General features: G+C 32.8%; 1 protein-coding gene across 8 annotated transcripts in view; it reads left to right on the top strand.

Moving 5' to 3' along the window:
• Neto (Neuropilin and tolloid-like) overlaps positions 1 to 26,469 on the top strand; it is a 151,448-nt gene that overhangs the window by 101,445 nt on the left and 23,534 nt on the right. For all 8 annotated transcript variants that reach the window (XR_012411853.1, XR_012411852.1, XM_073978375.1 and 5 more), the window contains 6 exons: positions 4,202 to 4,376; positions 5,026 to 5,180; positions 5,476 to 5,573; positions 7,726 to 7,868; positions 8,357 to 8,466; positions 11,390 to 11,521. Coding sequence is in view for 6 of the 8 variants with exons in the window: in XM_073978375.1 (XP_073834476.1) it covers positions 4,202 to 4,376; positions 5,026 to 5,180; positions 5,476 to 5,573; positions 7,726 to 7,868; positions 8,357 to 8,466; positions 11,390 to 11,521 (813 nt within the window). In the remaining 2 variants the exon portion in view is untranslated. The remainder of the gene's footprint in view (positions 1 to 4,201; positions 4,377 to 5,025; positions 5,181 to 5,475; positions 5,574 to 7,725; positions 7,869 to 8,356; positions 8,467 to 11,389; positions 11,522 to 26,469) is intronic.

The following is a 26,469-nucleotide window of genomic DNA, read 5'->3' as shown; positions in this document are numbered from 1 at the left end:
ATTACATTTCGTCGAAGTTTGATTCTGAAATCATAGTTTTTGTAAGATCTGGACTTTTGGCAATTGATTGATCGAATACCAACTACCCATTGAAGCCCTTTTCCACGAATTTTCGTTTTCGGAAGTATGGAAAATAGGGTTATGACTTTTTAAACCTCGTATGATATTTTGTATGATATTTTGATAAGTTCTTACCTAAGATTGCATAAAATCTTAATTATTACGTGATTCAATAAAAAACTCCCGTACAAAAAACTTTTAAAGTGTTTATTATTCAGAACTTTGGAAAATTGTTTGAAGTCACTATAATCAGATATTTCACTAAAAACAAGGTATGGGGCACACGAAACAACCAAAATGGCATAACCGTTTGTTTCTCACTAATTTTATCATCGTATTATAACATATATATCATTTAATATAACTTAATAAAAATTAAAAGTGCCCAGCAAAAATTTGGTAAGCATATGTCATTACTTCTTGCATTACCGGGTAATGAGTGCTCATTACACTCCGCATTATCAGGCAGTATATATAACAGTTTACACATAACTAGTTACTTCCTTACTTACTAAGTAATGAGTGTGGTGGCACAGAGCTAGTGTGCCCGACTACAAATTCTAGAGTTGTGTGTTCAAAGCTCAGCGTCGGCATGGATGTTTTTCGTTTACAAAATTACAAAAACGTGTTGATGTACATGGATGAGTTAAACCAACCCTTGTTGTTCGTGCGAGTGGCCTGGTGTGTAGTGTGTTTGGCTACAAATCAGAAGTTCGTGTGTTCAAAACTAGCAGGTATCGAATGAAAAAAAAAAAAACAAAAAAATGTGTAGTGTTGAATTTGAATATAATTTCACCTAAATTTTTTCTAAAAATAGAACTATGCTTTTTTGCTTCTTTTCGACTGCCGGTATGTGGTTAAGTATGTACATAAAAATCATATTTAAGGAAGTACTTCCTTCCCATGACATCCACACGTAAAAATAATGCCTTTTACAGTATATTTGTAAGTAGTTACTACTGCCAAATTTTACTGAATAAAGTCATTACTTAGTAATGACTTTATTTGCTGGGTGGTTTGTGGGGGACCTTTTTTCAAATTTAAATGGAATCAAAGTTATTTTAGTCATTAATAGGTAAAATGCCAATCATTCGTGCATCAGGAAATAACACTGTGCAACATTTTCAAGTTAATTGTGTGCAAACAATTTCTAATGCGGATTTTATGAAAGTACAGACACAGAAGACTAAAACCGTATTTGGGTTTGTGTTGTTAGGTCGGGTTTAGATTTTATGGCCTTTTCTAAACATGGCTAAATACTGACTTTTTACAGCAAATCGAGGCAATATCTCTGAAACCAATTCCAATCTTGTTTAAATCTCTGAAGCAAACTTGTATATAAGAGCATGATGAAAATATTTGGAGAAATACTCAACTCGAAAAACAGCATTTATTGCCTCAAAATGAATGATATATCTGAAAACTCCATTATTTTGTACATTTCACACCATATCTCCAAAACTGTTACATAATTCGTTGACTTATCTTTGGAAAAAAAAGCCGCTGGAATGTTATTCACAAGTCTTCAAATCATTCCATTCTTGCAAAATACCTCTATCAAGCTGTTTCTAGCATATTTTTTCAAATACAATTTGATAAATATACCAACAATGCATTCAAATCCCAAATATGAAAATAAACAGGCAGTGTGAACATTGCTTGAAATATATATTTTGTAGAAAGTATACAATGAAATATCGAATAAACAACATGAAATAAGTATTTTAGAGTTTCAGAATGTTCTGAAAAAATGCGAGCACATTATTTGGAAAATTTTGCGAAAGGTTACTTTGAAATTATGTAGACATTCAAATATTTTATCGATTTTCACACGTTAGGTGCAGTTTTTCTTAGTTAATCTGTTTGTTTTTTTATTACTTTAGGGCTATAATATTGCTGAAGACCACAAATTAAAATTCTTTTTAGTTTTTGAGATACAGCCTCGAACAATGGAAAAAAGGGTCGATTTAGCTCGGTTTAGATAAGGCTGTAAAATCCAAACCCGATCTAACAATGCAAAACCCAACTGGGGTTTTTGTAGTCTTAATATGTACTTTCAGAAAATGCCCATAATAAGTTGTTTGCATTTTCAGTGTCGCAAAGTGTAATTTCTTGAGATTTTTTTTTTTCATTTCATAAAATTTTTTTAATTTTTTTTCAATGTGATTTGTTCGCACCCTTTTTATAAAAAAAAGGAATGAATGTTATATTAGGGATTAATAGGAAAAGTTCATTCATTCTCACAACAGGAAATCATTTTTGGATGAAAATGTCAAAAAGTCATAACCCTAATGGACATACCGGAAAAAGGACTTTTTGGAACTTTTATCTTGACAATTGTGGGCGTTCCGAATAAATATAGATCTTTGCAATATGTATTTGACAGGGATATTTCCCGTTCACACAAAACGTGAAAAGTCGAAGAACAGCTGATTCCGTTGAAATTTTTAGTGTCCAATTCAACGTTGGAAAACGTGACTAAAATCTTCAAGATGCGTAAAATCGCAAACTTCTTCAAAAAATCGCCACCAACCAATGCCTATCTTCATAATAAGATGCAAATATCAATAATTTGGTCATACTTTGCGTACGGAACAAGATGAGATTTGTCGCCAAGCCGCGGGGTTAGAGAAGAAAAGGTCAGGCTTTGAAATTAAGGATATTGCCAATGATGATTCTCAATGAGTTAATTGGAATAAAGAAGAAGAAGATATCAAGAGATTGACACATGTCTGCAATCTTCGGTAAGGAGATTTCTGGTTCACAACATGTGGCCAACATGTGTATACTAATTAGCCATAAGGCTCAGGATATAATAACACAAGTACCAGTTTTGAGTTTTTGTAAAGTTTTTCTTTTCAACTTTTAAATTCAACAAAATGGTTTGCTTGCATCTATTAATAGACTTAAAAAACAATGCTTCTTGTGGTGCAGAATTAGGCTTATAGGGAACACTGTCAAATTTCATCTTTTAATATCGTGTGAGTTTACCTTGCCTATTTAGATGTAACTTAGTCTATATACATACATTGTTGCAAAGTTCAATTTCAGTGACCGGTTACTGTTTCCGTATACCATGAATGGGGCTACCAAAGTTGGCGTAATAAAATTATTGTAGACTTGTTTTGTCATAATGTAGCTTCTTCCATTTCAGTTTGTTTGTTGTTTATTTGTGTGTAAAATGCTAACATTTCAAACGTTTTACGACCATATTTGTTAGCCAAGTTTCGTTAAAAATAAGAAGATTTTCCTTTTTGCCATTGCCACTTGCAAATTTAGACTATTTAAAGTTTCGCTTTGAACTGAAGAAATCAAGTGGAGTGGTTGTTGAAGATATGATTACCGGTTCAAATGAAGCAGCTAAAGCGTCTTCACACAAAGTTGTCATCTTTGCATTCGTTGAGTGGGTCAAGAAATACTTGAAGTAAAACGGCGTAATGTTTTCGTTTGACCTAACCTTTCAAAGGATTGTGTTTCTTGTTGAATATCTAAAAACTGAAGCAAAATGCCATGTCTCCTTTGTCAGTGAGTGTATTTTAAGTAAAAGGATTAGCTCAAATCCTTTTAATATATCTTATTGTAGAACACAATTGGGACTAGAAAATAAACTTTATTTTATTAAAACTGAATTTGTTAGAAACATGTATTAGAACTTGCTACACAAAGTTTGATTATGGAAATAGAACAATTGGAGAAAAGAATTTACAAGTTATTCGAACTTTTAAAATAATCTTTCTGAAGCACGTTTCGTCTTAGTATGCGTATACGTTATATTATTTTGTAGAGTATACGACGTATATTTTTGACAACTAATAATGTCAATTCCAATTATTAACCAAAGGAAGAGATCAAAGTGCGTGGTATCCCGAAAGCAAAAGATTGTAGAGAACGTAAATCTATTCATAAAGAGAGCTACCGAAATAATTTTTTACTGCATAACGATCTGATTACTATTATTTTTACTACATATCAAAATTATTGATAATTTAATGCTTGTTGAAGAATGTGCGGTCATAGTTCACGTCTTTGGGGTTTTATAATTTTTCGTGAATATTTCGGCCTTCTTCTAAATGGTCAGATATTCATTTCTCTTTATTTTCAAATACGACAACGATTTTTTATTGTATTCATCTTCTTTCAGATTCGTGATGGACAATATGGATTTTCAAATCTGATAGGAAAATTCTGTGGAACAGATTTTCCGCCAGAGATAACGTCAAAGGAAAGATATCTGTGGCTGCATTTCCATTCTGATGAGAGTATAGAATACTCGGGTTTTACCGCTGTATATGAATTTCTAGACAGAACACGTGACGGTAAGTTGTCAAACATGTTTGTCTCATTTAAACATTTGTATAATCTCCCAAGGATTATTTTGTGTCTCTTTAAAACAAGTTTTTGTTGTTTACATTATATGAAACTGAGTGTAAATTTATGTATGTGTGTGCCCTTTTTAGAATAACTACAGGTCCATAAAAATATCCATATCAACATGCATATGGTAGTTGACAATTTACAAATGCCAGTCACTTAAAAAACCATAAGCACTGAGTGGAACATATTTTATTGGGTACTTTATCAACTCAATTCTCTGGGCAACATATCAACACTCAAATACACATGCACACATGTGTGTGTATCTGTTATGAATGTTTGCAGCCAGAAACAATTGTCTAACGTCTACATTTTCAAAAAGTCTTGACAAATAATGGCAAATCAACAAAACGATCAAAAGTAATTCCCTCAATTCATTGGAAATGCCATTCACTCAATGATAGATAGACTAATGCAAAGAAATTTATATAAATTTGCATTTTTATTTTTTATTTCCACACACATCTATTCACTTATTTCCAATTTATTTTATTGTTAAAATACATATATTATAGTATATGTATGTTTTTGTTATTTAAAATATTATCACATATGGTTTCATGTGTTTTTGGTATCTTATATTTGTGGCAGCACCCAGTACGGATTTAAATTGCACCATCGAAAAGGGAGGTGATGAGGGGTTTGTTAACAGTACCGATATACCACAGGAGATCAAAGATACCGTAGCTGCCAATAAAATTGCCTTAGATTGTATGTGGCGTATTCAGGTGCAAGAGAAATGGAAGGTAAGTCCTTTGCTTTCGTAGCAATCGAATGTGACAATCTCCATAGTCATCAAATTGAATTCATTTTTGAATTCACTTTTCAATTTCATTTATTATTTTTCATATTTTACACACTCATACATGAGCAGAGATAAATTCGTACACTCAATCATAATAACTACATAAACATGCACACACAGACATAGCCAGTATGAAACTAAAAATCCCCAAATCCTTATTGATTTGTATGCTAATATTTTTCTTGTTTTCTCCTCTCAATCCCAATCTCCATTTTCATTGACGTTGTCTGAAACAGATCCAAGTGAAATTTATAGATTTCAAATTATCAAAACCCAATGACTGTGACGTGAATTTCCTGGATATTTTCCCTGAACAAACAGTGATGCCTCTCAGGTGAGTATTGAAAATACCGAAATGATATTTGCACAATTTTAAGGCGTTGAAAAGTTTGGTTTTCGCTCTCCAGGGTGAAAAGTGAAATTAAATGATTTTAATTTTTTTACGATGTGGCATCAACCAGCAGAGGTTGCAATCATCGATTCCATTAAATTGACTCTGCAAACAGTCGTATCACGACATTTTGCACTCAAACTCAAACAGTTGTTGTTCGATGATTTTCTGTTGCTCTTCTTTTTTTATTTTATTATTATTTTTTTTTTTTTTTTTTGTAAACATATCATGGGGTGGATTGTGTTTATTGTAACAAATTATTCAAGAGACCAACGGCAATTATTACATAGTACATATTACTCAAAACCATAATGTGGGTGGAACCAGTTTATTTTTTGATATTCAAGTTATTGTTGTACGCGTTTTTGCAACAGCTCCTTCTAGACCTTTTCTGTTGTACCTGCCAAGAATTTTAGTTAATACATTTGTTTATGCAGAATCAACATTGATATCCTTCGAATTTGGCCTTCATATTGAATCAGAATCAGTTTAGAAAATAGACTAGAAGACCTGGTACGCGTTGCTGACCCTTGAAACATTTTTATGTTACCTTTTCGTAAGTCATTTATATTTTTCTTGCATCGTTAATTAGTCGGGATCTGCAAGTGACTACAAATAAAAAATCTTCAGAAATATTGGTGTCGACATGCAATTTTAGCATACCGCCAAGGAACTGTTGACGTGAGGCATGCATTTATTTCATCTGCTGGAAGTGTTTGTCTGAAATCTAAACATGAATTGTTTCGATCCAAATCTTCTAGGGACTTTTTATGTGCCATCGTACATTAGTTCCATATGATAACCTTAGGTGGGAGACACAGCCACCATTGCAAATTCATTTTCAAACCGATACGTTAGCAAGATTTTCAAAAAAGCGATGATATTGATTTTAAATTAGATTAAAACTATTAATAAATTATTACGAAAAGCGTATATGTCATCATAACAAATAAAATTAAATAATGCATTACTGAATTTCAATGCATTTGGTGCGGAAACTTTTTTCGCGATAGAGAAAAAATGACACTGTATTTCATAGTTGTTTTTCATGTTCTACACGACTATGCGGTGGTATTTTTGATGTTTGCAAAACTTGCTAAAAAGTTATAACCCTAATACACACATTGTCTTTTATATAAGATAAAATGGATCCAAAAACCACATTGACGGTACACCGCAATACTTGTATTAATAAAAACAAGCGGGAGGTGAGCATTATTAATTTGTAATTATAATCTCTAATGTGTTTCAAAATATTCCGCCATTGCCATTGCTTTAATTTTTTATACAATTTTATTTATTAGTGGGAAAAGCTATGCTTCCCAAGGCAAAGGCTATAGTTTCCGATCTCGCCATTTGTTTTGTGTTTGCAGATGCTCAACCGAAGTTTTTCAATAGACTTTCTATACTTACTCTGGAAATCTTTAAGATTTTTTCTACATTATAGTATTAATTCCAATAACACCTGCATGTTTTAAAAAAATGCTAACGGAGATCCTCAAAAAAAACCGAAGAATTTCAGATTATTCTGTTCAATGGTAATAATTGTACCAATTTTTATTCTATACAAGCCAATGTTAAATATTAGGCACATACATCAACATTTAATCAAATTCAATGCAAAGTTATCAAGAATCCATTCTAAAACCATTTTGGATTCATGCCAGCCAAGTGGCACTTCATTTCGAAACTATGGCTGAAATAGGACTGACAACTTTAAATGTCCCCCCAAAGGAATTGAATGAGGCTTTATCGCTGCAGTGATTGATGTACAAGCGAATAAACAACGAGTAGGCATTGCCGTCGAACTGTTGCTCAAACTGCAGCAATTGGTTTCGAATGTAATTGTATTTATATGAGAATCTGCATATCATTCAATCGCTGTTTCTGTTCGCCCGTCACTCCACACTTTTCTTATGGTTGGATTTGACCCTTTGTCCCTGGAGACCGTGAACTAGTAATGCAACATTCGGATTCGTATACAAGCATTTGCATGTTGAACTGATTGGAAATAATCCACTCACTCTTTTCTTCTCACTGACCATGAACACTATTCATATTTGTTTTTTATTTTCTTTTTTCCGTTTTTTTACAGAGTGAAAAATTTTTGTGGGTCTGCCGGTGAGGGTATTACATCGGAATCCAATATTTTGCATATGAGGTTTTATGCCGAGCAACAGGCCGTCAATTCAACATTTTCCATTTTGTATACGGCCTTTCGGGATCGTGGAAGTGGGAGTAAGTATGCTTTACCCTTGGGTACTTATTGACGGAACTATTGAGTGCATGAGTGAGTGTGTTTCAATCGCTATTGGAAAATCAATGGAGAAGACACAATTTTCTATTCTGTTGTGCAAAGCGTCGAACGATGTGTGTTTTGAAGTGAACAACTACAGAAGAGAACTTTTGATATGGTTCAATGATGACTTTGAAACACAACGTTGCAACTGCTGCTCAGTTAAGTGGCAAATAGGCTAAAGATAACAAAGTTAATATAACCTGCACAACTACGTACATACGTACGTACATATTTATGAAAATCACTTAACTGGTAATGAATTGGTTATGAAGATTGAATGTTACTCTCAAAGTGAAAAAAGAAAAAAAATATATTCATTCATAGCGTATCAATTACAATTATAAAAAAAACTTGGAAGGAAATTAAATTTTAATTGCAATTTTATTTGAAAATGATTAATTTAAAGTGATTTTATTTTGCATTACAGCATGTGCAGAAAATGAATATGATTGTGAAGATGCCACCTGCATAGCAGCCGATTTAAAATGTAACCAACGGGACAATTGCAAATTCCGTTGGGATGAGGAAGGCTGTGAGGTATGTATGAGCGTTCGATGAATTCATTTCCGTTGATATTAATTACCCTGGCAACTGAACGCTTTCGACAAATGCGAATAGAAATTGATTTTCCAATTGAAAGCTTTTAATCTGTGAAAACAAGCAATGACAACTGAAACATTTGTAATCGAATACAAAACAATAACGTGTACAATACCCGTAAACAATTGCAAAGTCATAGTACGCTTTATTATGCAAATATACATATTGTTTTATTGCCATATTTTTCATAAAACCACGAAATAAAATGTCTGTGTTTTTTTAAAGGTCTCAAATAGTACCAAATTTAATGCTTGTTTCACTTGCAGCCATTAAGGGCAACAACAAAAGCGTAGCGCCCATTGCTATTAGATAAATATTAGCAACACCTGTTTTCTGGCAATTTCTTGCCTTGGATATAAACCTAAACAAGTTTCCATGGATTTGAAACTTTCAAGGCAATATATTTATGGCTTCTAAGAAATTATGATAATGCAAACAGCTACAGAAGTTGTTTATTTATGTAGAACAAAACACAAATTAAAATTACAAGTTTTATTTACAAGATAACGACAATAAAATATAAACTTAATTTCATAATAACTTGGATAAGACTATTTAAAGAACAATTGAAATAATCGTTTAAAAAAGTGTAATTGTATTTTTTTCGTTTTTACAATGACCAAGAGTGTCGTTCTGCTATTTGGATAGAGTATAATAACTTCAGGTTGATCACCAAGTTAATAAGACATCGAAACAATGCACAGTGGTGGCACTTACATAGGAAGGTATGACAAAAATACTTCTTGATAATATATCGATTTGAAATTTTTATCAATGTTTCTTAGTGAATTGGAAATACATGATTTTTTGATTTTTGTCGTTGGGCGCATCCACTGTGCAATGGTCCTAGAACTACGCAACATAATTTCTAAATAAGAGCCAGATAATCCAAGAAGTCTTGACTTGAACTTGAAAATTAAACTTATTTCACTTTTATAAAAATTAATGAATCTGAAAGAATAGGTAACGCAATGTGATAGTTGTCCAAACTAAAGAATTTGCAAGGACGTATAAAGTTATCCAAAACTAATATTAAACATTTTAGGTGTACAATTACCACTGCGAGGGTATGGCTTTAACATTTGGTTTTAGCTTAAAAGGTATAATATACCAAAATTAATGCTGGATGTAGGAGTCGATATGCCTATCGGAGTCCGTTCGTTTGTCCATTTAGATATTTTATCGAATATCGAAAACGTCAAAAAGCTTTTGAAACATGGGCTTGCTAATGAAAGTACAACTTCTCATTAAATATGAAGTTTTATTGTACATTTTCATATAATCGGATTTAGTAAACCCACTGGATTTTATCTGTCAATTCCATTGCGTTTATGTCAAATAAATCCTATAAAGAAAGTTAACCCAGAAAAAAACTATAATATAAACAGGCTATTACGGCGATCGGTTGAAGTTAGCCCGTGTCCCTTAAGCGATTTTAATCTCACAGTAATTTTTATATGAACCAAATGCGAATATTCACGAAATTACTTTTTTGTTCGACAGATAACATAATCAGCTTTCCGATCAATTAAAAACATTCGATATTAATCGAGTAGTTACAGATAAAATCAAGGTCAATGTTAAAAAATTAAGTTATTTTCATATTTTGCATCAAAATATGAGTGTTTTTCCGTTTTTTTTTTTTTATAAGTTCTAAAGGTTTGGTCATTAGGCAAATATTTGCTACAGCCACCGGCAGTGTGTGCTTACTGAGAGCAAGTGTGCATAAATTTCAATGCATTATTTACGCTTACTTGCGCATACTGCCGGTCGCAGGAGCAATTATTTGCCTAATGTGACCTTACCTTAACTATTTAAAAAAGGTCAAACACCAATAGACAAACAGTAAAAATAAAAAATTGTGGAAAATTTTTTTCGAAACATCCATTTTTTTCAAAATTAAAAAATACTCCTGTGGTCATATAAAACTCTTATAAAAACTCATATAGATATTAATAAAAAATGTATATTTGTGTAAAAAACATAATTTATATTGGGGCAAATGCTTGTTTTTGAACTGTTTTATAGGATCTAGCGGGGGGCAGCTGTCCCTCCCTAGCTATTCTTGGCTACGCCCATGATGCGTCGCCATCGCTAATTGAAGCCTATAGTAAAGTGTGCGTCTATATTCAAACCCATTCTATCCACGAATATTACAGTACATTACCACTCGAGGGAAATTGCTGAAATACTGAGAAAAGCCCCTCCTCCTTGGAGTTCAAAACCAAAAAGATCTCATTTGTCATGCTTATTTTCTCATTGCCACTCGTGTGATATACATATGTATGCATTTATGTATGTAAATGTCATGTTAAATGTAAACTAATGTGCTAACGTTACAATTTCTTCTAACCACCTGTCGGAATTAACTTCGTGTAAATTACATAAGCCTGACAACTGTTTAGTGAAATTGTCTAAATGAGACTGTATCATTTTTTGGCGAGTTCATGGCAAAAGTTCGTTCAGAAGCTGACAGGCCGTCAAGTTGTTCTAACAACCGACAAGGATACCGACACGTTCACATGGAATGTTGGCAAAGAAAAACACGTATCCAAAGAAAAACAAACAAACAAACAAAAGTCAGCAATGTGAAATTGCTTCGCCACAAATGTATAGGGTGAGAATGTGATAAAATGCGGTAACCCACATTTATAAATGTATTCCCACTCGTTGTAATGTTATTCTTGGTCTTGTTATTTTTGTTTTTTTTTTTCTTCTTCGAAATACAATTCCAATTCCTATTCGCATTCGTATTGCCAGTGACAACAATTTATTTCAATTGTATTTCTACTACGTGTTACATCCTTTTCTAAACGATTTCATTTTATTTCTTTCCTTTTCTCTTACCCCTGATTTCTAGCCCGAGTCAAAAGGACAATCGGAGCATATGACTATTATCATCACAGTATTTGGTTTGATCCTGGGAGGAATGGTCATCACATTCCTCGTAAATTGTGTGCGCAAAATTATGCATGACCAAAAGATTATACGGGTAAGTTATCATTTAATATCTATGGTAGAAGATATCCATCCCCGTGTGTATGTCTGTCTGACTGTCGTCTGTACGTACTTCCCCTACACAATTTGTAGATGTATGTTATCCGGCATTTGTATCTGTCAACCTATTAGGATATCTATACACACATCTCTATGCACAACCACACCAAGATATGAATATGTATTGGATTGGCATTTGGTAAAATCTTTTGGACAAAATATGTATTGTCCGACATTGTGTTGAGAAGAAAGAACGCTGTTATAAATTACAAATTTATTAAATTTCATAGAAATTGAAATTGAATTATTTGAAATATTCCACAGAGATAATAAACTATTTAAAGTTAATGAATATTAAGTATTTTAATACCAATGATAGCCGTAGCATGATTGTCTTAATATAGAATTTATGATTCAATCAGTTTTGATTATATGAAATGTTAATAGTATTTATTGGTGAAATAATCTACATTTATTCGAGGAAATGTGGATTATGAGTTTCAAATGTCATTTGATCAGCCTTAATGCGAATGTCTGATCAATTATAATATGATTGAAATGTGTATATTCAGCATAGAAACTTGCACATACATTCATAATACGTTTCGTAAACTCAGACAATAGAACTATTCAGGTACTATTTCCAAAGATTTGTAAATTGATTAAATGTTGATGCTATGTTTGTATACCTCTCTAATTAAAAACTATATATGTAACGTATTGGCCATGATGTATATTATGTTATATAATCTCAATTAGTTCTTTGTTCAGTTTTATAATGACAAGGCAGTGGAATAATACATATACATATATGCGGCTACGAGAGTTTTTAGATATCTCTGTATTGAATTCGTATTTAAATCAATTCACCAGTCACATTTATTCTTGAGCTCGAGTCGTCATAACTTTTGGGAAGAGTTCTTTGTTTCCAATATAAAGAACTAAGAGAACTGATAAGGTCTAAAAGCGTAGACCGAAACTATAGCCTTTTCTGTCTTTCTCGCAACTATATCAATAGTAACTACCTCCCAATGAAAAAAAATAGTTTTTTTTTTTTTTAATTTAAAAACAACAAAGCAGATATCATACTGCAATACCTTAAAATAATAAAGTAACACACATCTCAACAAAACTGCCAAAGTGAATATGGGAATAACATATATTTTTGGACATAAAATAACTTTTTCCAAAGTAGATCCTTAACCTACGCAATTGAAATAAAAATTCCTATTAAAATATATTCAAATCTTCGGAATGCTTTTTAAGGCAGTGCTTTTTAAGGCAGTTATCATGTAATTTACTGACATTTCAAAAAAACGATGTTAAGCACTATTTTTGTAGAATTATTAAGCTATGCACACTTCTAGATGTAGTCAATTAGTATAGATAAAAATCATAACCTTCACTATGGGATTTCATTGAATTTTACCCACTGTGCAATAAATGCTACATATCATGTCAATATTTATTTTATTTTCTTATCAAAAGATAATTGGAAAATATGAAGTACACACTCAAATGGTAATGAATGTGCTCTCAAGCTATGCAAATATTATTAATAAATTTCGGTTTTTAAGATGTTGTCTACCAAAGTTAGTCACAAAATTACAAACTATATACACATAATTAATTATCTCATTTTATGTTATAATGATAGGCAAACATAAACATACAATTAAGCTTGTACGTACAAACATTGTTGTAGAATTTTCATTTTCAATTTATGTACAAATTGTCCAATTTCAATTTCATTCATGAGGTCATTACATTGTAATGATTTACGCACGTTTTGGAAAATATATACAAACTATTATGTAAATTCTCTATTATATTATTTCAAACAACATTGTGATAATCTACAGCAAGGCAAATGAAAAATGTAGTGACATCGACATAGTACATATTTGAAAAACTTTCTTTATGTTGTTGGGGAAATTACAACAATAATAATTTTACTATATTATATTCGAACAAGGGGAATCATAACATTACCTGTAATAATAGTGCCATGATCAATGATATACAAAAGGAATGTGTAATTCAAATGGCATGACATACATTTGGTAGACAATTTTCTTGTTAGGTTTCTTTACCTTATAAAGAATATAATTTACATTAAATCTTTGTAATGACAAATCAAAAGTATTATGGACGGAACTTTTAATATTTCTAACTTGTAGCTAATTATGGTCATATGCTAGATGTGCAGAACGAACGTAATTCCAATTAATTTTATTTTAATTTATTTATTTTATTTTAATAAGTTTGTTAAAATTTGAATGAAGTAAACATTGCAGGAAAAGTCTACGTTACGGTGAGGTAGGATTGCATACTAGTATAGTCTAGAATTCCGAATGTAGCCCACCATTTGATCATTGAATAGGCAAGACAGAGAAATCCTACGGCGGTATTCTTATACATTATTTTTGCATCTCAACCGCAGATTAATTTATTATACACATTTTTGCTTCGAACTGGTTACGGGTTTGTTTTATGTATTATCTATTGTTAGATATCATTAATGATCCGTTCCTACATCAATATTGTTTATTAAAAATGGAGAAAAATTTTTTTGTTTCAATATAAAAAAAAACTAAAAGAACTGATTAAAATATGTGGCCATATAATATCTTTTTAATTATTTCCGAACTGATTTTGTTTGTCTTATTTATAATGGTGCCGAGGTAGAACAATAATGAACTACATTAAAGTTGTAGTTGTCAAACTCCACATTTGGTATAAAGTAACAGCCAAAACTGAAGCACCCCCTCAGAAGATTTTATACCCTATGTATATTAAGTTTGTTTCTCCGGTTTTAACGCATTGGAATTATCATTTGCGACCCTAAAAAGTAAATATTCTAGATCAGGGTAAAATTCTGAGTCAATCCAAGTAGCAGTAATTTCTCAGGGGTCACAACACTACTCCACTAAAAACTGTCAACATACATAGGTTCATGTTTAGGGATAGCCCGAATATAACGATAGATACCTCCCGCTTTTCGGTATTTTCAGGGTTTTTTCAACATCTTTTGACGGAACTACCCGACATTTGACGTTTGAGGTTCTCAGTCACGAAACTTCCCAACCAAAAATTGACATTTGTGGTTAACAGTAGTCAAAAAACTTTTCCACCAAAAATTGTCAATGTAGCTCTACACTTTGATTTCGCCCCCATATAAAGGTACTACCTGATTGAAAACATTTTTTAGATTAGATTACATAATTAAGTCAGCAAAATGTTCGATGTCAAAGATGCTATTTAATCATGGGTGCAAGTGATCTAGCATGTCATCTTTTTAGCATCTTCATCGATGAATTTTATATGAGCGTGGTCCCCAAAAGATGCTATTCATTTTTGGATCCAAAGCATGTCATTTACACCAATGCTTTGCCATGTCATTTTCACCAATGATTTGCATGTCATTTCCACCAATGTCATGTCATTTTCACCAACCCTTTGCAATGACATTATGATTACGACGAGAGTTTTAAAAACGTTCGTTGTGATTACGAGATTCCGAAAACACCAATCCTATTGTAAATAATTAATCTAATATATTTAGAAAAATGCGTATAAATAAAAACACAAAATTCATATCTATTGGATCGATGGAATGGGTTCAAATGCTGATGAAAAAATCGGTTCGTTCACCACTTCCTTTTCATGGGTTCAAATGCTGATGAAAAGATCGGATCTTTCACGACTTCCTTTGAACCAAATGCAAAAGATGCCATGAAATCACGTCATCGCATAGAACCCCTTCCTACAAATTTTGCTGGGTAATTATTTCCTTTTATGGTGGAGGGTATACAAAGTTCGGCCCGGCCGAACTTCGATGATGAACCCTTCTCCATTTTGGCTTCTTTTGTATTTGGTTAACATTGTTCACATCCCAACTGTTAATTCATTAACAGAAATGTGGCAATTTGTTTTAAATTATTTACTGTTTACACCAACATTATACAACGTCTTCAAATTTTTGTTAAAAAAAATAGGAGTGTGGAAGAAAAAGGACAATAAAAATATTTTTAGTTGAGTTTAGAATCTTCTTCTTCTTTATTTGCAATTTCGTTTTCCGAATGTTAGCGACCAATACAATATAAATATTTTTTTAAAAAATACGTATAGGTTTAGTTACCTTCTTTGTGTACAAATAAAACACTTTGATTAATGTCTTTGCGACAAAGTTTTTATTTACAGTTTGTAGGGTTCTTATATTAAATAAAGTTACTTAAATTATTAAAAATTTACAGAGTTCACTTATAATTTATTGACACAAAAACATAAAATAATTCACAAGGTATTAACACTTCAAATACATCAAAACTTCTAAGAGAGCTTCTATTAATGCTTCCAATACTTCTATTCGCACTTCTTAACACTTGAACTTCTAATCAGCGACTGTTTTTTTACTGAGATAAGTTCTCTTTCACAGTGCATCCTTCTCAGCACCTCGGCATTTGTTATATGGACTGTCCAAAGAATTTTGAGTATTCTCCTATAAATCCATATCTCAAAAGCTTCCAACCTTCTTATATTAGCAGATTTAATTGTCCATACTTCCGTTGCATACAATAACGCTGACCAGACATATGTTTTTATAAAACGAATCTTTGTGTCAAGATTAATGTCATGACTCGTAAATAGTCTCTTATAGTTTGAAAATTCTTCTCTGGCCAGTTCAATTCTGCATCTTATTTCTTTTGAGCACTCCCACTGTTCAGTTATTGTAGCTCCCAGATCTTTGAAACTTTTCACTCTGTGAACGTAGGTGTTGTGAATTTTCAATGTTGCATCATTGTGTTTATTCTTTTTTGCTTACAACCATGAATTTTGTTTTGCGGATGTTAATTTTCAGACCGTATTTTTCACTGTGTGTTGTGAGCTTATTCACAAGATTCTGGAGTCCAGATATGCTATGCGACAGTAAGGTTGTGTCATCAGCATATCTTATGTTGTTCAGAAATGTTCCGTTTATATGAATGCCGATTTGAATTTTGTTTATCGATTCTTGAAAAATTTCTTTCTGGATAGATATTGAATAGCAAAGGTGACAATATGCATCCTTGTCTCACTCCCTTAGATATATCAATGCTATCTGCTACCGTTCACTTCTACATGTGCATTTTGATGCCAATATCAACTTTTAATACATTGTACTTCTTTCTGGTTTAGGCCAATGGAGATGAGGATGTCGTATCGTGTAACACTGTGTCGAAAGCTTTTTCGTAATCTATGAATCATAGAAATATGTCTTTTTGCGCGGTTTTACATTTCTGGACCAATGTTTGTATTAAAAAAATGCTCCTCGGGTTCCCATACCTACCTTAAATCCGAACTGGGATGCTCCCATGGCTTTTTCGCATTTTGAGTATATTCTAGAGTGAATTACCCGTAGAAAAATTTTTAGGACAGTATTTTGCATGACATTTTTTCGGAATGGTAATAAATGTTGACTTTAACCAAGGGATCTCGTCAGGGCCACAAGCTTTCTTATCTCTCAGAGTGTTTATAGCAGTTTCAACATCTCTTCTACTGATTGGAGTTCCAGTAAGAGGTTGTTGCGCCTGATGCTCAAAAGTTGATCGGTGTTCATCTGTAAACATTTGTTGTATGTAATTTCTCCAGATAGTCTTCTTTTCTTCTATATCAAACACAGGATCATTATTATCATTATATAATACTTTTGAATGAGTTTTGCGGTTAATACCAGCAATTTCTTTTAGATTTTTATGGAGATTAAAGTCGTCGTGAAGGCTTTTTAATCTTTCAATCTCCTGACATTGTTTATTTAAATGGTTATTTTTTGATATGCGTGTGGCGTATTAGATTTCCCTATTTAGTTCCCAATACAGTTCAAAGTTTATATTTTTATATTTTCGCCTCTCCATCATGTTGAGAATATCCTGTGTCATCCACTCCTTCTGTTTAGGTCTTTTGTCGTATCCGAGGCAGGGACGTAGCCAGGATTTCATTTCGGGGGGGCCCACCTGACCAAAATTTTGAAAGTTCATGTTAGCGAAAATTTCTTATTTAGCAAAGACGTAAACCTTATTTTAGACTTATATTACTGATGTTCATTACTATATTTTAAATAAAACAAGTAAAAAAGTATCAGTCGGCTTTGCCGACCGAGATATACCCTCAGCCTGTGTATATTGAAATAATTTTTTCCCAAAAAACGTATGTATTTAGGGGGTTTTAACAATTTTGAACGTTTGAACCGACAAAAATGTTGATTAGGATTAAAGATCAAAAGTTTTGCGGAGGAAATACTAAAACCATTATGGAAGTGGATCTCCAGCCACTACATATGGTGTCATAGGGGGTTTTTACAACCTTCGAGCTGTTTGCTCAAGAAGTATGGACTTGCCCCTGAAAAAAACTTTTACCATCGTAATTGAGGCAGCGAATGCAAGTTGCTTCTCTTATAGAAATTCTGGTTTCCTATCGTGGATCTTCTCATAAGTTGATTAGGAACTAGGAAAACTCTGGCAACCAGTCTTGAATTCGTTTAAAATGAAATTCTGGCGCCAATCCAAGGTCTATACATGTATACAAATCCATAAACACAATTTTCCCCAACCTACATTTTTTATACTCTTAGCATTTAGTAAAAATGTGCCTCATCGAAATAATGGTTTTAAGGGCAAAGAGTGTTTGGAAGAAATGTGTTTCAGAAAATTTGGAGTCCACTTATATATGTTCGTCCATCTGGGTGGCTGCCTGGAGAACACGATAATTCTCGAACAGATCAACCGAATCTGTCCAAAATTTGGCCTTTGTGATATTTTGTCCAAATTTCGATCAACTTCGAATATGGACAATATCGATCCACTCTTTCGATATCCTTCCACAGAGTATTTCTAAAATTTTCAGAAAAGTGCAGTTTAAGACCTCTCTGGATAATTAGTAAATATGGTTTCACTTCCTTTATGCTAATAATTTAGTTATAAGTAAAAACATGAAATAAATATACGCTTTGCTTGTTTGCAACAAGCGTTCTCGGGTCCGCTATTACTACAGTACAAGTTTTTTCAGGGGCAAGTCCATACTTCCAGATAAAATGGCTCGAAAGCTGTAAAGAACACCTATATGAAGTTCGAAGATGGTGATTTTCGGTCTACTCCTTCTGGTATTTCCCCTCAAATTTCAAGAATGTTAGCTAAAGCCTTATGTGCGATTTTTCTTGAATGGAGCAACAGATTTGGGCCAAATTGTGGATTTAGTAATATTTTCTTCAAACTTAGTTTTAGCTCGAAAATGAACCACATTGGTGAAGAACTAAAATTACTGGTGGGCGCAATATCTTTTAAAAGGAATGACCACCAAAATAATATCTACTTCCAAAATAAACAATGTTGGTCCGGTCCATTCCTTCAGGTACTTTCTTCGCAACACTTGTGATCAATGATAAAATCTATATTTTGTTGGCAAGTTCATACGTCCGCAAATGGCTACACAATTCTGAAAACCTCCTAATACATAGCTTCGGCTTAAAGGATTTTGGTTATGAAGCCGCTATTCAATCTCTCCATACATGAAAGTTTCAGTTCACACAGGCTCAGGGTATATTCCTGTCCGCAAAGCCGACTGATACTTGTTGAGATTTTGACGAAGAAGAATCTGTTTCCGACCAGTTTTTTTATACCCTACACCACTATGTGGGGAGGGTATTATAAGTTGGTCTCGACGAGCTGAGTTGATCTGGCTATGTGTGTCCGTCCGTCTGTCTGTCCATCTAAACCTTTTAATTACGCTACAGGTCGTAATTTTGATCGGATAGTCACGAAATTTTGGTTGCTTATTTTAGTCGGATTATATTCCCTAAAAGAAATGTTTACCAGTGAAAAGCTTATGCACAGTGGTAGTGGTGTAGGGTATCACATGGTCAGCCCCGTCCTGACTATAGCATTTGCTCACTTGTTTGATTTCGTTTGTCGTCACAAAGTCCTTTGCCGAAGAAGGATAAAGGAACATTTCTAGAAATGTGTATCCATTAAAAGTACGTCCCAAAATACAATTCAATTCAATGTAATTTTGAAATATTAGAAATAATATGCAATAAATAAAATATAAACTTTAACCTCAATAATCTTGATTTTATTGTCATTCGAAAGGTCGAACCAAACATAAACAGCCCAATTATGAATATCAACAGGAGTTTACATTCATAATCACCCTGAAAAATAGGACAGAAATCCTTTTTGTTCAATAGGCATTTACTAATGTTTAGCAAGAGACCAGTTTCAAATAATCTCTACGGGCGACACTGCGGTGAAAAAGAATTATATCATAAGAAAATGGTTGATATAGTTTTTTTTTTTTTTTGCAAATTTCAAACATAATAAAGAACTTGTAATTGTTATGATGTTCAAAATAGTTCATTACAAAAACGTGTTAGAAACTAGATACAAAAATTTAAAACCACAAAATTAAGCAACGATTTTATCTTTTATTGTTGAACTGCTCTTATCAAAAATTAGAAAAACAAAAGATCGCAATAATGTTTTTCTAGATGTTGTTTATAAGCCAAATTATTGGACGTAATATGCAACAAACGTTCAACAAATACAAATAAACATCTTGTTCTGAAATCAGTAACACTTGCAGTCAGCCTAAAATAACGAATAAACGGTTAAACAACACCTTAAAACTTAACAACAACTATGCGGAAAATTGCTCAAAAAGCCTAACGTGTTCATTAGTCTTTATACTTTCAAATATGTTGGACAATAAGTATACCAATATATTTAAATAATTCTCTGTAATACTTCCTCCAGATACTTTACATATTTCTTGAAACATTTAAAACATTTTAAAATTTTATTCAAAAATTAAAAATATGTGTACCATAAGCTAATATCTTATGGGATCGAAAATCATATCGGGGGGGCCCGGGCCCCCCGGGCCCCCCCCCCCCCTGGCTACGTCGGTGATCCGAGGGTATTATCCGCTAGGGGTTTGATCGAAGTCCTTAGTGCGTTGCACAAGTCGTCGATCATTTCAGTATTTATGTTTCTTAGTTCTTGATTTATTTTCTTTCAAGGTGGTATTTTCAAGTTTTGTCCTATTGAGTTTACGACGAATCTTCCATTTTTTATTTATAGCAATTTTTGTGCGCAATTGCATCCTTAGAACATTGTGATCTGAAGGAACATCAGCGCCTCGATATCTTGAGCATTTCTTGACCGAAGATCCATATCTTGCATTAATTAATATAAAATCTATTTGATTTCTTACAATATTGTCCCTTCTATCTTGTGGCGATTTCCATGTGTATAGTCGTCTTGGAGGAAGGCAGAACATTGTATTTGTTACCATCATTTTATGTTCTTGACAAAACTGAAATAGTATATCACCCCTTTCATTTCTTTCGCCTAGACCGTAGTTTCCTGTTAAACCTTGGCACCGCCTTCTTAATAAATCATCGATTTCTTCGTAAAAAGCTTTAATTTCATGATTACTTTTGTCCGCAGTAGGTGCGTATACTTGGATTATGTTTATATCAATTGGTTTACATTTAATTTTAAGCAGCATAGTCCGATCCGATTTAAAAATTAAGCCCGTTACACATTGCACTATGTTACTTTTTACTATAAGTCCCACACCGTTTCTGTGATTTTCGTTAGAGTTGCCAGAGAAGTATATTTTAGCGTTTTGGGAGCTAAATTCTTCGCTTTGTGGCCACCAGGTCTCACTTATTCCGAGTATATCGATGTTTAATCTATTCATTTCCATTATAGTGTTGGTTAGTTTTCCTGCTTCATAGAGACTCCTTACATTCCATGTAGCGATGTTTAAATGTTGTTTTTTACCTCCGGGATTCTTAGCACACTTGTGTTGGCGGAGACTAATGACCGTTTATTTTCTTCATCACTCATAACTGTATGGTTTTCTAGGGAGAGAAGTACTTCAGCGGTTTCCCCTTGCCATCTGGAGGATTTATAGTTTTCCTTCTACATATTCAGCAGCTACAATGGAGTACAGACGCTGTTTGCTGCCGACAATCCTTTGGTCAGACGCTGCTTCTTTTCTTTTTTTGGTTCGCCCCGCATATTCTGATCTGATGAACGTTCCCCTATCCACCACCTGGGGAGGCATCCGATGGGAGGAAAAAAAAACGTGAAAAAATAACTCGGCACGGAGTTTAAAATCAAAATTGTCAATATTTTAGTTGTTAGTAGTGAATTCAATAGATTTCGAGACTATTTGAAAACAAATCTCCTTTCTATGTGGCCACAATGGAAACTGACTTAAACTTGGCTTAAGGATGAAAATACACAAATTTATGGGGTACCAATCGTCATATATTGTTCGAGGTAACAGCCAGAGTGTTAAGCAACTCTCATCAATAAAGGTTTTGTTTATAAAAGCCATTGGATTGCCCAATAAGTGCTCAAAATATCGGAAAAAACGCTGCTAGGACAATAGCCTGATTGTGACCACATCCAAAGGACATTTGTTTTCAAATAGTCTTCAAATTTATTGAATTCACTACCAACCCTAAAATATTGACAATTTTGATCCTAAACTCAACTAAAAATATTTTCATTGCCATTTTTTCCACATTCATATAATTTTTTTTTTTTTTGTTAACAAAAAAATTGAAGACGATTATAATGATACACCAACAACAGTAATTAATTTAAATAATTTAAAACGAATTGCCAAATTTCTGTTAATGAATTAACAGTTGGGATGTTAACAATGTTAAACAAATACAAAATATGCCAAAAGGAGAAGTGTAACCATGTTTATTTGACCATTCCCTCGGTGTGTATGGGCACTCCTATTATTTTGAGCAGAGCTGAATGTGCTATATCTCTGGTGTGTTATCATTAGACATCGGATTTTGCAAATTTGCATATTTTGCCTTAATAAAGATACGAAAATTCTGATTGGACCAAAATTCGTTTCGAAGAAAACGGAATGTAATGACGGGCTCATATTTTTTATTTTTTTCCATATTTGCATATGCATTAAATATGCAAAATATGCAAATATGCAAAAAAAAAAAAAAATCCAAAATATGCAAGCATTTTTTTGACGAAAATCGTCAAATTAATTTTGCAAAATCATTAAAAAGTCTTTAAAATTAAGATTATTGCCGTTAAACGTTGATTTCTTAGCAGATTATTATGTTATTAATTTTTATTCAGCCACAGCAATAAATCTGGACTGAAAGACTTAAATATACATATATATATATATATATATATATATATATATATATATATATATATATATAAACAAAATTAGTTGTCACAAGGTGAGAAAATTTCCTATAACCCCGCATTCTTATTACAACGTAAGTTGCTTTCCTATACAAATTTGTTCAAAAACTCAATCAGAAATGTCATAATCAACGTATCCAAATATGTTGATAATTTCTGCTCGGTCAAAATTGTCTGAAGAACAAATGAGCTAGACATTAAGACTAAGACAATATTAAATATTACATAAAATCTTTCATATTTTACTAAAAACATGTAATATATAAATACATATAACCATATTTTAATACCCTAAGTGTATTATGTCTTAGTGAATGAGTTTGCAACATGCAAAGATTCACTTACTGAGTCCCTTTAGGCTTGTCTGTTTGGCCATGTATTTTTGAAAACAAAGTACAGTTATTGACCAAATCGCATAAAAATTGGAGAAGATTTTTTTGGCCCTAGGGCGATCCCTATTTATTTTGGTAAGAGTCGATTCAGATTTGGATATTGCTCCCATATATACAGTATACTCTGGACAACCCGAACACCACAGGTTTCGGCGGATTAAATTGTCCGGATTAAGAATAGTAAAGAAAATAAATTATTTTCTAAGATTAAATCACTCGTGGTAGTTATATAATAATACCTTTTTAAATTGTAATTGCTAATTCCGAACACTTAAATGAAATATAATAGTAAATAGTGAGCCAAGTGAACACGTGATACCCCCTGTGCATAAGCTTTGACTGGTAAAATTCAAAATATTAAAATTGGGATAGCAGGTCAATTTCTGACCTGTAGTGTGATTGCACAAAAAATGGAAATAGGGATGTATTACTGACTATTGCGATATCTCTGTTGTTTGACCGCCTATGACAGCCTACTTCACATCGTTGTAAAGATGATATTTTCTAGTTTCTTTGCCAGGTTTTGCTTTCTATATACCTCTTACAGAAGAGAGACGTTCGCTTTGAATTAAAACATTGGCCTGTTTTCCAAATAAGTTTATTTTTCACATTCCAACCCCTGAATAATATCCGACCATTACCTAAATTAATATGGTTTTTCCTCCGTGCGACCCCATTAACACCCTAAATTGCGACGTGTAGCGTGATTACAAAAAAATTAAAAAATGGGATGGGATTACCGACTATTGCTATATTTCCGTTATTTGGCCACCTACGCCAACCTGCTTTACATCATTGTAAAGATGGGATTTTCTACTTTCATAGTCAGACTTTGCTTTTGGAAGTTCATCAATCAAAGCTGTGATATTCGTCATTATTATTAAAATCGCAAAAATAAAAAGTTGTGGTCTATTAGCGGCTATTGCGATATCTTCGTTGTTTGACAACCTACGTTACATCTTTGCAGGTTTTGCTTTTGATATACCCCATATAGATGAGGAGATATTCGCTTTAAAATATAATTTTGACTTTTTCTCCAAATAAGTTTTTTGGCCATTCTGATCCCTTAATATTATCCCATCACCAAAATCAGTAGGCTTCTATATATAGTATCAGTAGGCTTCTTCTATAGCGCAAACGTTAAATAAGTCCTCTCGAAGTGCGTTAACCCTGCAAAAAACTCTAGTGTAAACGTACTACAAGGATTCACAAAAAAATAAATAAATGAATACCTTCGTTTTCTTAAAAATCAATTTTATTTTAAAAAATGTACTGTGGGGTGTTCATGTTTTGGCGGATACTGTGTGTTCATTGCGACATCATCAATTAGGTCTTATCACCGTTCACAGGTATGCCTACTTCAGCATATTCTTCTTCTACTCGTCTAACACTTCTTTCTATCGGCATGAAATTTATGGTTCCTTCCACGTCTCGTATGATCTTCTCCAGCAGGACATTAATTAATTTTCAAGATCAACATTTTGGATGTTGCACTCCTTTAGCATCTTTATTTTCACTGAAAGGTAGCCGTAGACGTCCCAGGCACTTTGACAATATGAGATATCCATGACTTGTCTTGATGACGTGATTCTACTTAAAAGTACTCAAAATACACATTTTTACAAAGTCTGTCATGGGTATTCTATATTTACCAAGGTATAGCAAGAACTGTGCAAAAATAAAAAATCGGATGAAACAGTATATTTTTTCATTTTATTGACCATTGTTATATATTCCACGGAGATACCTAGCATCACTGTTAGAACATTTGAATTCAAAAATATAATGAATAGTATTTAAAATTAAACAAAATGTTACTTCTTTGTTAGTCCAATGCTTGGTAAATAGCAAATACCGACGAATAAATTTCAGCTATTCAAAAGAGCCATCCATGTTCGAATTAAATCGACCGTCCCTTATCCTGCTGTGTCTTGTCGCCAACGGTCTATCGATTTAATTTGTTTCCTCGTCGACAGTTTGCTTTGATGATGCCCCGGGTATATTTGTTCAAAATTAAAACAAATTCAACCAAAAGGCACAAAGAAAACGCCAACGCTAACATCAACAAAATACCAAGCCAGACAACGTGTAGCTGATGTGTTGGTGTTGGTGCGAATATAGCATTCAAACAAAATATTCCTTTCGAACTTTTAATTGAAGTCAATATAGTTGTCGGACTTGCTTTTGTGTGGTTAAAGCTATACAAATTGAAACTTTAAACTTGAAATGAAATGTTCAACACTAGACCAAAAAGTTACTGTCGGTAATTAAACTTTGTTGTATAATATAGAGTAATCTTTAGGGTTGATTAGTGTGAAAACGTTTCTGTTCTGACTATATAACTAGATGTGGCGCAAGAATAGTTTAGCAGCTATGGACATTTTGTGAAAAGAATATTTTAATGTGTTTTATTTTTTCTACCTACAAGTATTTAAAATACAATTTCGGTATTTTCTGAATTTGCAGAGTCATATTTATTTTGACGATAATTGTTGCTTTTATTGTATCAGATATTTTATCATTTCCAGGTACGATTTATCTGCAACAATTGTAAAATAAAACTAAATTGTCTTACGATAGTACTTTTGGCGTAGAGTTTATGTTATGTGGTTTAAAAGAGGTAGTCAAATGAAATTATTCAGTAAACGGAAAAGGAATCTAACTGACTGATTGACTTTGCGTTTATTCCATTAAAACAATAACAATGGTTGTGTCTGTGTGTGTGTGTACACGTGTATGTATGAGTGAATTTATTTGTGCTTTTGTGTAAATGGTTAGCTATGCTTACATCCGGTATTTTTATTATTGTGTAGACATGCATGTGTGGAATTAAATTGAAATTGAAGGGCTTTTTGATGTTTCCAAACAATCATTGACTGTTACTTTGTAACGAACATCAAATAATCAATTCTATTTGGGATTACGAAAAATACCACAACACAAAAACACAAGAACAACAAGCGAACAAAAGCAAATTGACAGAGCAACAAGTTTGATTAATGTTAACAAGTACATAACTGGAGGAATCCTTCAGCAAACATTGAAATCCTTCGTGTAAAGCTTTAGCGCCAAATAAACGTTACCATAAACCGCCCACCACGAAATCAGACAACCGCCGCATATTCGAGTAAATGAAGGCATAATTAAAGTAATCCATTGTGATTTCTGAAAAGCATGTGGGAAGCTTAAGAGATTCCTAAAACATTTTAATGAATACTTGCGAAGTACTTGTGGGCTTTAAATGTATTCTGCTATTGATGAAGAATGTCTTTAAAAGGTGCAATGTTTAGTTTCATACACTTCGAAAGTTG

The sequence above is a fragment of the Musca autumnalis genome, unplaced genomic scaffold, assembly GCF_047663935.1.
Source record: "Musca autumnalis isolate F117 unplaced genomic scaffold, ASM4766393v1 scaffold_3, whole genome shotgun sequence".
Taxonomy (NCBI): Eukaryota; Metazoa; Arthropoda; class Insecta; order Diptera; family Muscidae; genus Musca; species Musca autumnalis.
This window is presented reverse-complemented; position numbering and strand designations above follow the sequence as displayed.